General features: G+C 35.5%; 1 protein-coding gene across 3 annotated transcripts in view; it reads left to right on the forward strand.

The window, feature by feature from the left end:
- LOC112046827 (uncharacterized) overlaps positions 1 to 16,085 on the forward strand; it is a 246,834-nt gene that overhangs the window by 224,900 nt on the left and 5,849 nt on the right. For all 3 annotated transcript variants that reach the window (XM_052886400.1, XM_052886401.1, XM_024083638.2), the window contains one exon: positions 15,237 to 15,322. In XM_052886400.1, the coding sequence (XP_052742360.1) occupies positions 15,237 to 15,322 (86 nt within the window). The remainder of the gene's footprint in view (positions 1 to 15,236; positions 15,323 to 16,085) is intronic.

The raw sequence follows: 16,085 nt of genomic DNA on the forward strand, positions 1-16,085 counted from the left end.
GTTTATTTTGTTTGTCTAAGTATGATGTTTATTAGTCAGCATTCTTGTCTGGGTTAATACACTTTTTTGTAAAAACGTACTTTTTGGAGCTCAGACTGAAACAACAAAGAAACTTCTGTAAACAGTTATCAGAATAAAGAGCCAAGCTTATAGCTCTACACGCCCTTTAATAACATTATCTAACCCTATGATCACACTAATATTATAAAGTTTGTGTGTAAGTATATATTACGTCGCAGTTATTAAACCAATTTGGCTGAAATTTGGAATGGGAGTAGATTTTACCCTGGATTAACACATAGACTACTTTTTAATGCGGAAAAATCCATCCATATAAAGAAACGGCCAAGCCATTCACTGTAATTAGTGAATTGCGTGAATGGTTTGTAGAAAACTCAAGACCAGCAGGATTCACGCAAAACACTATGCGTTTATGATAAAGTTAGAGAAATTTAAGAAAGGGCCTGTAGAGTTACAAGCTTGACAATCCCTGACCCGAGATTTGATAACATCAAGTGACAATGCAGACGGTCATAAATACGAACAACGTTCATGGTACAGGAAATCTAGAAAAAATCGTATAAGAATTGTAAAATAATTGAATGAAAAGTATTTTTTCACTACAAAATAATAGAACCGCCAGGTATACGGCGGTGTTGTTATTGCGTTGTAACTTTAAAATGGTAAGTCCAAAGAAAAAATTTTTCAAATAAATGATGGAGGTTTTTTTCAACAACTTTCTTAGTTGTAAAATATTTTTTTACACACTAAATGCTGAAAAAATACATTTCAAGCAACTTCAGAGCCACCTACCTTTCGTATTTAAAGTCGCACGATAATACCTCTATGTCATTAATTGTAGATGAGTATGTCTTCTAAATTTTTTGTCAAATAAACTACAGTGTAAAACTCATAGTTTAGGAGAAAAACGCAATCCAAAAACTTTTCGAGTTTCTGAGCTACCCCAAGGGGAGGGGGCGTTCAATGTACTCAAGTTAAGCTTGTTGGGTTGCTCCTTACCGATGGTTAAAAAACCTCGAGTCATTCTTTTAGTCATATTTCTTAGATTTCCTGTACCATCATCCAGAGAGTCCATGTCGACCGAGAGGTTCAACCCTAGCCTAGTAATAATAGCTGACGTCAGCCCAAACGATAAAGACAGTCTTGCTTTCAAGAAATCTACAACCAATGGAGATAAGTTCACTGACAATAACCTAGTTAACATAATAATTCGACGCATATGTTCGGTACTCTAGCGGCGCCTAACACAATAGGCGATGTTTATTATCTTTATTGCATAAATACGCATATGTTATCGACGTGTATCGCTATCTTATCGCCTATGATTGATTTGGCAGGAAATTGTGGAAATAACTACTAATAAATGTTTTATTTTATATATTGCGCTTCTTTGGTTGCAACCTTGTACGAGTAATGTACGAGTAATGTAATGTAATGTGAAAACATTTTGATATTTTTATTTGTTATGATCAATAAACCAATTGCAAGCCTGATGGAAAGCAATGATGAGGTTTTAAGACAGATAAACATAGGTACACCATGAAGCCCCTGAGGAAAATGGCATGAAACACGAAACTAAATATCAACCGAGATTTGGATAGGCATAAATAAAAATTAAAAGAAAATTATATTTTCGACTCGAAATGTATGACAGAATCAATTTGTCAGTACATGAATATTATTGATTCAGATACTGACAGTCGAGCCTGTCAGCAAACGCCAAGACCATAGTAATATTAGCCAAGACGCGTTAGAACTGTAGTGCTATTCTGTAACGATTATTTTACAACTCGCAAGTGCGAGTTTTCGAATTTCTCTATCTGTCTCTTTCTACAATATCGTGTTAGATAGAGAGAGAGAAAGGGGTAAATTCGAAACTCGCAGTAGCGAGTAACAAAATTATCGTTACAGAATCGCTACTGGTCTACACTGTGCGCAACAGAGATGTGCACCCCTTACGCATTGTTACATAGAGGCAATTCACACGCACCTCGGCGAACATACCTGCCCCCCTAGCCAAGTGGCATGTCGATTCTCTTTCTACGATCGCTAACGCTTCGAAAACTAGAAAGATGTATGGGAATTACAGTTCTTGATTACGTGACCTGTCATACATCTTATGAAGCATTTCAGAATCGCAGCGGTCTCCCTCCTATCCACATCCTGAAATGCATTTTCATTTTGTACGCGTAGAGCGCTATCCTACAGTTTTTCAGTTAAGGTAATTAACGCTAAAAAGAGATATTTTTACTGTCACTATACACTCGTAGGTTCTTAAGAAAACAGATACACATATAAGAACATGCAACAGAATTAATTATCAGAGGGCCTAGTGGCAGTTTGATACTGTTACTATCGCGTTAACGTAAACGCGAACTTCTAAGGAATTGAAACAGCGCCATCTAGTGGCACTACTGCACAACTGTTTCAATTCCATATAAATTCGCGTTTACGTCAACGCGATAGTAACAGTATGAAAATATTGAAAACTCCCACTAGGCACACAGAACCTCGTGTGAGTCCGGTAAACGTGTCATTAGTGCACGTCATAGATATCAGTCGTCGTGCAGTGTCGTGCGACACGTCAATTACTACACAATGCGGTGGCGAACAATATACAATTATCAGACAATAATCGGGACCAAGTTCAAGTCAACTATGTAACTGATACGTTTCATGTACTTTAACGACTTCGTGTATTCAATATACTGTGTAAATATTTCATAATATTGAAGACGGGTAAAACAATTTGGATGTGAACTTTGAACCCATGTAGGTACGAGCGGCATCTCCTCTAATCCAGTGATAATATTTTCAAATTACGAATATCACATATACATATACATAGGAAAGGAGAGTTGGGAAAACAAATATTATCAATTTTTTCCACCAGCCAAGCAGTTTAGATAGCTAATTTAAGGCTGGTTTAGACTACTTTAGCATTTTAATCGAGTAGCGTAAAATTTAGCTGCTAAACGTGTCTGAACACCAAAAATTTAGAATGCATGACAAATTTTTTGCTGTTCGGACACATTTAGCAGCTAAATTTTACGCTACTCGACTAAAATGATAAAGTAGTCCGAACTAGGCTTTAGTGATGACTAAAAACACGCATATCATAGTTTCAGTTTTTCTATACTACGAAGTATTATTTTTTTGTTTGTTTGCATTGAAAAGAGTTAAGCTCTGAATCTACTAAACCGATTTGAAACATTCTTTCACTAATGGAAAGCTGCATTATCAGGGAATATCATAGAATACATTTTATTCCCGTATTCCCACGGGAACGGGAGCTACGCGCGTAAAACCACAGGATTCTGCCAGTATTGAAATAAATCTAGAGATACTCGTAATATTGAAAACGTGATTATTCCTTATGCAAGCTCACAGACAGCGGTATGCAAAATGAGTTGCACATAAAGATAAACTAAATTGCCACACAATAAGCGCACATAAACGTCGACAACTTCATTAGCTGCTCGATTGAACAGGATAACACCGTAGCTGAGGGGCATTCGCTTATTTTGAGCTTAAATACAAGCATACTGATTCTAATCATACCAAAACTCAAAATACTCATAACTTAGTAGCTGACCTATGGCTGACCTAGCAATCATCGATCTGTCATTATAAAGGAGATGGTCCATTGCAGGTCCACTCTTGTACCCCGTATCACTAAACTTTAAAAAAATACAAGGATTTTATTAAAATTTATTAAAGTTAATAAATCTCACTAAATAAAAAGAAATAAATAAAAAAAACCAAGTTTTTGAGTTATATCAAGATGGCGTCCATATAGCAACTATGAGATGACAATTGACAGCAAAACGTCAAATCGATTACTGCATTGAAAACGTCATCTAACCGCCATTGTTACCCATAATAGTGTTGCATTTCTTGGGAGATAATGAATATTATTTCGAAATAATTAAAGTTAATTCGTAAATTTGTATAATCAAAAATAGTTAAAAAAAATATCTTCTTTTATTTCTGCCAGGGTACAATGACTGATCCTGGGCTCCATACAATTCTGGACCATTTCCTTTCTTACAAAAATATTAAAATAGCGATTAAAAATTGATAGTGGATGTAGGAAAGTGAAAGATATTTTACGACATATCCTCAAAATAGGAAACAGGTATGCAGATATACAAAAAATTAATCATAAAATCGGTGCAGCTGTCTATTTGAGGGCGACAACAAGCGCCGCGAAACGAGATTTTCATGTTTTAGACAAGTGGTCGTCGGGTCCACGACTTCGTCTTCCCTTAGACCTCCTTATTTCCCTGTCGCAAAATCCGTTCTTAACGGACATATCTGCTTACTTTAAAAAACCTCCCTGCCAAATTAGCGGTTTTCGAGATTTCGGAATGAGTGACCTTCTTTTATTTATTTAGGGTTAAACATTAGCTTGTAAAATTAAATACAAGAGTAAACTATTGGATAGAAGCAGGAGCTATTTTGCGGAAAAACGTACCGCCAAGCGATTTAGCGTTCCGGTGCGATGTCGTGTTGAAACCGAAAGGGGTTAGCTAGTTAGCCCGCTTCTATCTTCACTTACCATCAGAGCATATTTTTGATGCAGCCGCTATTGGTCGACTGACTTTTGCGGCATACATTGTAGGCCTACTGAGGTAGGTCCTGTAGGCCGTTAAAATATAGACTGATAATCATAGTGTTAGGTCACTATATTTACAAGACACGTTCGCTCTCTTGACCAGAGGCATCTTTACCTATAGTGCAGGGGGCGCCGCGATCTCAGGGGCGCCCGAGTAACACTCCCGTATAACCTCACGTAAAAATACTCCGGTTTGCATATACATACCTACATTTTGCATGGAATCTAAAGCTCTTCTTAAATAAATGTGTCTAGTTTTAACAAAGAGAGGGAAATAGGTAACTACTTATAAGGTTTTTGTTTGCTACAAATACAGTTTAAGTTAAGTTGAAGTGCTGTTTGTACCTACATATTCCATTTTAACAGTGCTCATCACGCTTATGTACTAGAGGGCGGTAGGGTGATGATTGCACCCGCTACGTGAGCTAGAGACGCCCCTACTCTTGACCTAACTTGTGGGTTACGCCTACACTGTTCTAGATCAACCACCTTAGTAACATTCAGATTATATAAATCCAAATAACCCAAACAGGTCATAAAACCACCGTTTATCAGTATTAAAGTTTTATTCCTTCGCGTTAATAGCGAGATTAGACCCCAGCTTTATGCGGCGAAGGGATACGGATACCATTTGATTTACGAGCCCCTGAGCCTTGCTTACTTCGTTTGATAGAAGATACGATGTTTTTTAATCGATTAACAACATAATCGATTATAAAACAGCATCGTACAACTGTAATCTCATCTGATGGTGAGTGAATATGCAGATGTGTTGAAAAGTATCTAATTGAAAACCAGCGCTGTATCTAGCTGCAACTTTGAGCTGAGTTTGAAACTTTATTTGTACTTTTATTGTCTGCAATTTCTTTTTTGTAGCTTAATTTAAACTTAAAAGTATTTTTGTTTGATCATTATAACTTAACGCTAAGCTAAGCGTTAAGTTATAAAGATCGAATAAAAATATTTTTCTTTCTTTCCTAATTTACCTACATAATTTTGACATATTATTATATTATAACTACGACTACCTCCCTGCCAATTTTCGCTTTTTCTTATTTAGATATCTTGTAATTAATTGTTAATATCATCTAAAGGTGTACTTATATAACAAAGACGAAAGATTTGATTGTTTGTTTACATTGAACATTTTCTGAAACTACGAGACGTATTTGAATAATTCTTTCAATATTAGTATTCTACATTATCACTGACGAACATAGGCTATATTTTATTCCCGTATTCCTACAGGAACAGGAATTACGCGGGTGAAACCGCGGGGCTTCGTTTAGTATTAAATATAAATTTATCGACAAAGTATAAGTAAATGTACTTCAGTTTATTTCCTCACCTATAAATTCTATGAGATATTGTACATTATATAGCTCATTTGTTAGCTTTATCAAATCGTTCATTCACATAAAACTTTAATGGCGTGTTTAGGGCCGATTAACCCGAACTTTGGATCGATCATTCTTTTTCATATTTCAATTCGTCAGGCCCTTATCTTTGGAGATGTAATTCTAAAACACATAAACTTTGATATTTACTTTCCATTTATGAACTAACAGTTTGAGGGCCTGCAATAACCAGATCTTCGTGATTTATTTATAAGCTGAAAGTTTATTAGCCAATGCAACTTTGAAGTTTGGGACTTGGTGAACAGCATTAAAGTTTCAATGGTCAAACAATCCAAATAAAGCGTAATCTATACCTACTAATATTATTAACAAAGTAAGAAAGTAAAGTTTGTGGTACCTATATTGTTAAATATCACTGTCTCAATCGGTGAAGGAAAACATCATGAGGAAACCTGCATACCAGAGAATTATCTTAATTCTCTGCGTGTGTGAAGTCTGCCAATCCGCATTGGGCCAGCGTGGTGGACTATTGGCTTAACCCCTCTCATTCTGAGAGGAGACTCGAGCTCAGCAGTGAGCCGAATATGGGTTGATGACGAATATTGCAGGGGGTAATCTCTGGATGTAATGAACCGATTTTGAAAATTCTTTTCCTTTTTTTTATTTTTTACAAGTTATGCCTTGACTACATACAATCTCACTCGATTGTGAGTAATAATGCAATCTAAGTTGGAGGCGGGCTAACTTGTTAGGAGGAAGATGAAAATCCACAAACCTCTCTTTTTCTTCTTTCTTTCTCGTTTCTTCACGACATCGTACCTGAACGCTAAATCACTTTGCGGTAACGGTTGCGGGTAGGGTAAGTAACTAGTTACGGAGCTGGAGCTTCCCACAAGCCAGACTTGGACCAATTAAGAAAAACCCAGCCGGGAATCGAACCCAGGACCTCCGTCTAGTAAATCGACCGCGCAGCACCGCGCCTCGGAGGCCGTCAAATATTATATGTAATTAATCTAAATTATACACATAACAACTACTTTATCGGTAGTAAAACTTTATATTACTTCAATGAAATAAGTAATAGTTTACTTTTCAACAAAATCTTTAATTTTATTCGAAATTATTGACGTCGTACAGTTCAAAGTGTGTTGTAAAAGACTATTTTGAATAAACGATGCGTTAAAGTTTTTAAATAATAATGTGAATAATTTATTGAGTCGTGATGACCCAGTGTTGTGAGTTAGGGTCGAGATCAGATTTCTATCAAAGTTAAATGGTTAGAAATATGAATTGATGAATACTATATATAGTTAGAAAAACTGATGGCTGTTGGGGTCCCAAGGTACTGGAAGGGCGGCCCCGCACCAGAAAGCGCAGTGTTGGTCGACCCCCCACCAGGTGGACTGACGACATCAAGCGAGTCGCAGGCATTCGCTGGATGCAGGCGGCTCAGTTTTGTGATGTTTGGAAGTCCCTACAAAAGGCCTATGTCCTGCAGTGGACGTCCATCGGCTGACATGATGATGATGATGATGATGCTACTATATAAATAAATAATTTTGTTTAAAAATAGCAACGAAACTTGCGTCACTTTTTTTTAAACATTATCTATATACTATTATAATGGTCCACTACAGGGCCAGGCCTTCATTTCTATAGAAAGAGATATATGCGGATGGATTAGACCCACCACGCTGTTCCAATGCGACTTGATGGGCTTCTTCATCATCATAATGAGCCTATTTAAGCGCCCATTATACCCGCCAAGCCTCCTTCCTTGTAGGACAGGGGATATTTAGCTTAGACTCACCACTATATGCTGGTTATAAGCAAACATTATTCCAAAACATAAACTAAGTTTTCACATAGTTTGTAAAAGACAAGAGAGACGTGGGTTTGATTCCAATAATTTTTGATATTATCTTTGTAATATTATCTTTTAAGATTTAGAAACTGATGAGGTTTTTTTTTAATTTATATGCAACAGGTGACAGATATGCCGGAGGTAGATGATTTAAAAATGGCGGTTGAGGCGACCATTCAAATGTTTGATTAAAATGTACGTGTGAACTTTGAATTATTTAGGTCGCCTGTCCACTGAAAGCGACCGCGAGACGACACGGTTATAATTATTTGTTTATTTATGGCACTACTCGTGTCTGTTGACGTCTATCAAGCAAACACATTATAATTTACATATATTTAGACTAGTTTATTGACCGTGCAGTGAGTGGAACCTAATACTTTAGAGCAGCCATACTCAAAGTGTGTTCCGCGAAGCCCCAGTAGGGGTTCCGCGAGAGTTTAGAAAAATATAAACAAAATAAAGTATTAACTGTTACATTGTACTTTTATTATAAATTCATTAATTAATAAAGAATACATTTACAAAAAAAATTGTTTTATTGTAGGGTTCCGTCAAGTATTTCGCCTTCCAAGAGGGTTCTGTAACTAAAAAAGTTACAGAACCGCTGCTGTAGAGCCATTAGCACACAGGCCAATGCAGTTGATTTCTCAAAAGAGCTTGGAAAGTAAGCCTATTTTAGAAATAACCTAATTTTAATTTGACAAAATCTGTGTTTGTCTATAAAAAAAAATTGTTTTTCCTTAAGAATTATTTATAGCAAAAAACAAATTCACAGTTGTACTTTTTTATTTAAAATTGATTAATAAATATTAATAAAACAAAAACAATATATTTTAATAAGTTTATGTTGTTTCTATAATTCTCCACTTCGAGCGAAATTCAATTGCGACTTTTAAAAAAAATTACTTCTGACTAAAAACCTTCTTAAATCGATACAAATTTATGACGTGAAAGCAAAAGACAATAATAAAATAACTGTATCTTATGTGTAAGTAATATAATAAAAGCGGTAGTAGATCGAAATTGAATTCAGTACAAAGAAAAAATATTGTTTGGTATACTGCAAGGCCTACTTTCCAACAACCCCTAAAACCCATGTAGATCGCGTCCCTGTAGGGGGGTAGCTAGCTAGCTATACTTAGCCACAGTATAGGTAAGTATAGCTAGCTAGGTCGGGTCGCCTCGAGTGGTCTACAGAGCTTATAATTAATTTGATGTTTAACGTTATATGAACAAAACTATCAAAACAATCAGGTGACAAATCTTTACTAATATTATAAAACTGAAGAGTTTGTTTGATTGAACGCGCTAATCTCAGGAACTAATGGTCCGATTTGCAAAATTCTTTCAGTGTTAGATAGCCTATTTATCGAGAAAGGCTATAGGCTATATAGTATCCTCAAATTCCGACGGGAACGGGAACCACGCGGGTGCAACCGCGCGGCGTTAGCTAGTTGATGATAATTTTATAATTTATGATAATAATTATTACTGATTTAATATAATATACTGATGAAATAATGCTGATTAAATATGTCATTAAATATAAAATATAACAAAGACCAATGTTATAAAAATCCTTCTAAAATAAATCGTCTCTCATAAGTAGTACACTATATGTATTTATGAATTTTGAATAACAAATGTAAATTAGATGATTATGAATTATGAATATTGATTAAAAGAAAAATCGATATCCAAATATTGGATATAATAAATAGAAATGATCAATAAATTAAATATGGAATTTGTATAATAAAGATTTTACATCATTTGATAATAATCAATTAAAATGCTAAAACTGAAATTTAAATTCTTAAAACTGTAGAAACTTCGATAAATATTTTTTTTTATCACTATAATAGCGAACAAACGAACATATTGCATCATTTAATGTGAAATGACTACCACTGCTGATGTAAAATAATTGGGCTGGGATTCGATCCCAGAACATCCTAATCATACACCAATAGACCTAGCATGCGACCAACGACATTATCTCGCGAAGAGAAATAGACAAAATGTCAACCAATAGCGGCGGAGTAGACGAAATCCCACCTCTTTCATCTCAACGCAATTAAAAAGATAGCGGTATTTCCGTTTGCTATTGGTTGAAATGTGTCTATTTCTCATACCGAGATATTTCGTTGGTCACCTGTTAGGCCTACAGAGAGATCAGATCACTAACAATTTAAATTAAATTAGTTAAATGCATAATAAACGTCTTAAAAAGTTACGACTTAACCTCACCTTTGACGGCTTTACCTTAACTTGACCATTTTTATGATGTTTTAACAATTTTTTAAAGTGTTATCGTTTTGATTGTCCATTAACTGGTAATTTATTTATTTGCATTGATTTTATGGCTTTAATAAGTCTTAATCTGAGATCATAATTATCAGACTTTTTTAATAGCCTGACCCTACCTGTAGGGTCATGTTTCTCTCCTATAAGAGAGGGGATAGAGTTAGCGAGCTTAGGAGTTATTTTAGGATGTTTTTTTTTTTAATTTTTCAACGACTGGCATCAGATGTTAACGATAATAGTAATGGAAAAATGAAAAAGGGACCTTTTAATTTTTCATTAATCATCATCATTCGTATCATCGTGATGCGAAACCACTGTACAAACGAGAAATTATTTAACTAAATCTAGGTGTTGTCTAATGGTAAGCGTCCATAGATCCGCATCGTACTTATCGGCGCATCGCATCGAACGATATAGTTTTGTAGTATTCTTTGTATAGAAAGCCAATGCGTCCACTGATCCGCATCGTACATAGGTCATATCCACTGGGCTATCACGGCTCCATTCTGGGCTGTAATTCTTTATTCGGTCATCGTAAAATTAAAAATTCGTTGATGCGGTGCTTCCGATACATACGATGCCGATATGTGGACATACGTTAAGTCGATCGATCGACATGTTATCATTATATATTATGTATATGTTATCATATTAAAAGTAACTCCAAAACATTTATAGCCTAACATATCTCCTGAGAGTTGATACAGCTGGTGCTATTCTAAGTGGGAATCATAAAAGGGCAGTAAAACTTGAGCTAATGTTATTATAATAAGCAGTTAATGCCAGAGTCCTGCAGTGCTTTGTAGGTTTAAACCCCTTCCGCCTCCGTTTTGGCACCGTTAGACGTGTGATATACAGCTAAACTGTTACATCGATTAACCTGAAGAGGTAAAGAGGAAATCTTATTATTAGAATGGTGAATATTGATTATTTTGCCCCATATAAAACCTTTCTGGTTAACTTCATGCGAATATAAAACTTTAAAAGAAGAGTCTGAGTCCGTCTCGCCCCCAAGGGTCCCGTACAAATGTATCACCATTATCAACCCATATTCGGCTCACTGCTGAGCTCGAGACTCCTCTCAAAATGAGAGGGATTATGCCAATTAGTCCACCACGCTGGCGCAATGCGGATTTGCAGACTTCACACACGCAGAGAATTAAGAAAATTCTCTGCCATGCAGGATTTCCTCACGATGTTTTCCTTCACCGTTTGAGACATGTGATATTTAATTTCATAAAACTTAAACTTTTCTTTTTTTAATTTCTTATAACTTGAACTTTTCTTAAAATGTACTTTAAAATAAATATAGAAGATTATTGCGCACGGTGATTCCATGGAATGCTAAGATATTCGTCTCTTTATGTTTTAATGACAAGTGTATAGTTTCCAGATTTTTCTCTATAGTTATAGTTATAATACTAGCCAAATTTCAGAGAATTTGGCCATCGTTAAGTATATCCTATACCTTATCATACAGTCAGAACCCCACGAAAGAGCTTCTTTAGTTTTACAAATACGAATATAAACGCGCCTGTATATACCCTCTAACCTCTACAACTACCACCAGATCTTAATTGTCTTCCAAAAATGCACACTCACAGTAGTTGAATAATAAGACTAGAAGCCGAAAACCGGATACAATTTGACCGTTGTTTCATAATATTGACACAGAATTGAGTTGTGATGTGGTCACCTGGATTAGTCAGCCCTTTGTTCTGCCGGTGATATACGACGGAGGCTTACATTGGGCCACGGAACTGCGTCTTTGGGAACGATATTCGCGGCAGCTTCAAGCGTCAAACACTTGACCAAGAACTTTAGCTGTTTTTCATGTATGATATTTGTTTATATCTAATCAGTTAAACGCGTATTGTGTTTTAAAAGCTGACCAATAATCTTTACTTAGTCTGTTACATTTTGGTAAGCTGTCTCGCTGCATTATTGATTAGACTAAACGAACACGTGTTCCGGATTGTAATTCTTTGCAGGAGTACGAAATGTTGAGTTTTTCTTTCTAAGAAAATTTTAGTGACTACTAAACTGACATTGGATTGTCGGTAGTATTCCTTTATGCTTCGGAGAGTACACTAACCAGGGTATTACGAAATAATAATAACTGCTATTAATGTATGTTAATGATCGTAACTTATTCAGTTTTTCATTAATCTCGCGGAAAAAAATAATTTTCCGGAATTAAAAGTAAAGTCAATGTGATAATTTAGGGTATGTCTAATCTGTCTATTTCTTTCTTTAACTTCAAATTTTAACCATATCCATAAGGTAGTTTGCACTTGAAAAAATAACTAACATCCATTCGTACATACATTCGCGTTTATAATATTAAAATTATAAAAGTCACGTTTTTCCTATAATTTAATCATTTTAACAATTAATTCATACTTGCATTTATAAAATAAATACATGAAATAGCTGTACTAATATAATAAATAATAAGTATTTGAGCGTCAAGAGCATTTCGTCTCATGGCCCCATAAGCTGCAACTTCGTGAGGCAATATCTTGGAAATCGAAATATATCTGTAACATGTATCCTAAACGTGAAATCTTACTGCTATTTTAAATAAATCAATACAATATTGTAATCAAAATGAATTTATCTAACGTAAAAATTGTTTGAGTAGTTGTAACTTCTTTAGCTTGTTACTTATGATCTACTTATAACTTTTTACATAGTAATAAGTAGTTAGATATAACAACCTTGTTGGTACGGTAAGCCTGTGTGGCTTTCTATCACGAAGTCCTAGATTCAAGTCAAAGTTCCAAGTTTGTACTTTAAGTTCAAGTTATGAAATGAAATATTGAGCTTTCCTTCTTCTAAGAAATTCCTATGTAAAAATTATTACCTTGGAGTTAGCCCTTGACTACAATCTCACCTGATGGTAAGTGTGATGCAATTTAAGATGGAAACGGACTAATTTTTTAGGTGGTCATTGCAACGTCCTACTTTAGCACGCTATGCCGTTGGTGTTGGCTATTTTAATCAACATTTTTGTTAGTGATCGTCACAAAATCAAACATTATCACCCTAAGCACGCCAATCCGCATTTTAGCAGCGTGGTGGGCCTAAGTTCCATATCGCCTCTTCTATTAATAATGACTAAATACCGTTATTTTGTGTTGGAGGCTAACTATTTAATGCAAACAATGTAATTAGCAGTTGTTAATGAAAACATCAATGTTATCGAAGTCCTTATGAAACAAGATAACAACTTGTTGCAAATTTATCAGCTGCCATTGAGTGGTACACTGTGTTAGCGGACTTACTGAAGTACTGGAACGTTGATAACGACACATATCCGCATTCCGAAAATAAAGTTTTATGGGTTATAAACTAGATTACTGTCGTCTGGTAAAGATATTCTTCACTAAAAACTCATAATATAAGTCATACCAGGCGCCCGAGACTTTCCGCGCGTTACAAACTTTCATAAAATTTTCATAAAGACCGATTTTTACCCGACTGCGTCAGAAAGAGGGTAATGTTTTTCGAGCGTATGTATGTATGTATGCATGTGTGTATAAACACATACACAATGATTGTCACCGCATGCGGTAACATAAAATATTTAGTTAGTATTTTATATAGATATTGTGTTACTTGGTTTTCTCTTTTCAGTTAATCACGCATAAGCAGTCGGGTTTTTGTTTTTGTAATAATTTAAGATATAGTTACATGAATTTGCCCATTTGACTTTTTTATATAAATAGGTATTTCTGTCTGTCAAGATTATCTCAGGAACGCGTGGAAACACTAAGTATGCGCTCCTTTGAAGCTGGGCTAAAATCAAACTTTTAAGTAACTTTTAATAAATACGGCCAATTATTTAAAAGTATCATGTAAACCATCGAACATTAAATCAGTTACTATGCGCTGATTAAAATGCACACGTGTCATCGCATAAAGAATTCATTTCATCACTCCGCCATTACTAAAACAATTTATTTGTTTGAACACAAAACAACAGTAATGAAAGACAAAACGTGACGATGAAGTAAATGGCTGTCTTGTAAGAAAGCCATTTGTAGTGCCATTTGAACGGTATATTTTTGTGTTCACCCAATGTTTATAAAATTAGAGTTGTTTATATGCTAAAGTTATCCAAGCTTACTTGGACGACATACACATATTTTAGGCTTTCGTGATCAACAAGGAAATTTCATCGATCGCTTTATTCGCGAAAGGCTATATTTTATCCCCGTATTCTCACGGGAACGGGAAGTATGCGGTTGATACGGCAGGGCTAGTGTTTCGATGAAGTTGATGAGGTTGATCATGTTGCTGAAGTTGATGAGGTTACGAAAGTTGATAACGTTTATGACGTTGATGACGTCGATGAAGACGATGTGTGTCATAGAAGATGTTATTAAAGTTGATGAGATTGCTTAAGTTACTGAAGTTGATAAAGTTGATGACGTTAACGAGGTTAAAAAAAATCAAAAAATCAAAAAATCATTTATTTCAAGAAGGCTCAGTTTACAAGCACTTTTGACACGTCAGTTGACTATTTGTAAAGATTCTACCACCGGTTCGGAAGGCAGGTCCTGCTGAGAAGATACCGGCAAGAAACTCAACAGTTGCTCTTTTGAAAAAGTCATACAGTATTACAATTTACAATTGATAACAATTACTGTTTACATTTCTTGTAGTTTTACTTCCTCCAAGCATCTTTATCATTAAGGAACTCATCAATGTTGTAGTACCCTCGACTAAGTAAATGTTTTTTAACACATTGCTTAAAGCTATGCATTGGCAGGTCCATCACAGTCTTGGTTGATAAATTAATGAAGTTACTTTAAGTTGATGGCGTTGATAAAGTAAAGATTGCTAAATTGATGAAGTTGTCTTAGGTTGAAAACGTTGATAAAGTTGATGACGTTGATAAAGTTTATTTATTTGATGAGATTGATAACGTTGATGACGTTGACGAGATTGATAATTTGGTGAAATAGCTTAAGTTGATGAGGTTGATACAGTTGATGAAGTTGATAAAGTTGGCGAGGTTGATGTCGTGGTGCTAACGCAGTTGTGGTTGTGGTTGCAGGTGCTGTGTGGGGCAGTGGCGGGCGCGGGCGAGGCGCTGGGAAACGCGAGCCGCGTGCGACGGGCTCCCCATGCGCACCGCGTGCTGTACGTATCATTTTCATTAGCTCATATATCCCATTGTCAGCTTCATCAGCATCACCAACAGCTGATGGACGTCCACTGCCAGTGGCGTAGCGTACACAAATCTTGGCTGGGCAAAGACGTATCTGCGACGCCCCTTTTTTAATCGACGTAAAAGCAGTGCAGGTTCTCATTTGTCCGAAATCAATGGTTTTTTTTTGTTTAAATGAGTCATAAAAGAAACGATTATTCCTTTAGATGTATTATGTATCTATTTATTTATATATATATTTTTTTTGGTTCGTCTGCGGATCTTGCCATTTCTGATTCGATCACGCTGAGAAACTCCAAGCATAGCTGACTCCATCGACTCGCTCGCTCGACTTTGAGCTTTTTATATGAGCCTTAGAGGGGATTTGAAGTTTATACTCGACAGGATACTCCGAAGCAGGTGGAGGACCTTAGGATATGGTTGGCATCAGCCTATGTGAACGGCCTACCAAAGGGCAAAGGTACAGGGGCTAAATAAATTTTACTAGGTACAAACTTCTTAGAATACCTAAAGAAAATTCTTTTTAATTTTTCATTATAATTTAATTTCTTTATCAGTCGATGGACGTCTACTGATGGACATGGGCCTCTTGGGTGGACTTGCAAACACTTTAAATAAATTATAATTAAATTAGTTTACATATTTTTTTTCTTCTGTTTATAATATTTATTCAAATTACGCATGATGATTATAATTAAGTTATTAATAAGATGAAAATTAAGTCATGGTATTTTG

The sequence above is a fragment of the Bicyclus anynana genome, chromosome 17 (genome assembly GCF_947172395.1).
Source record: "Bicyclus anynana chromosome 17, ilBicAnyn1.1, whole genome shotgun sequence".
NCBI lineage: Eukaryota > Metazoa > Arthropoda > Insecta > Lepidoptera > Nymphalidae > Bicyclus > Bicyclus anynana.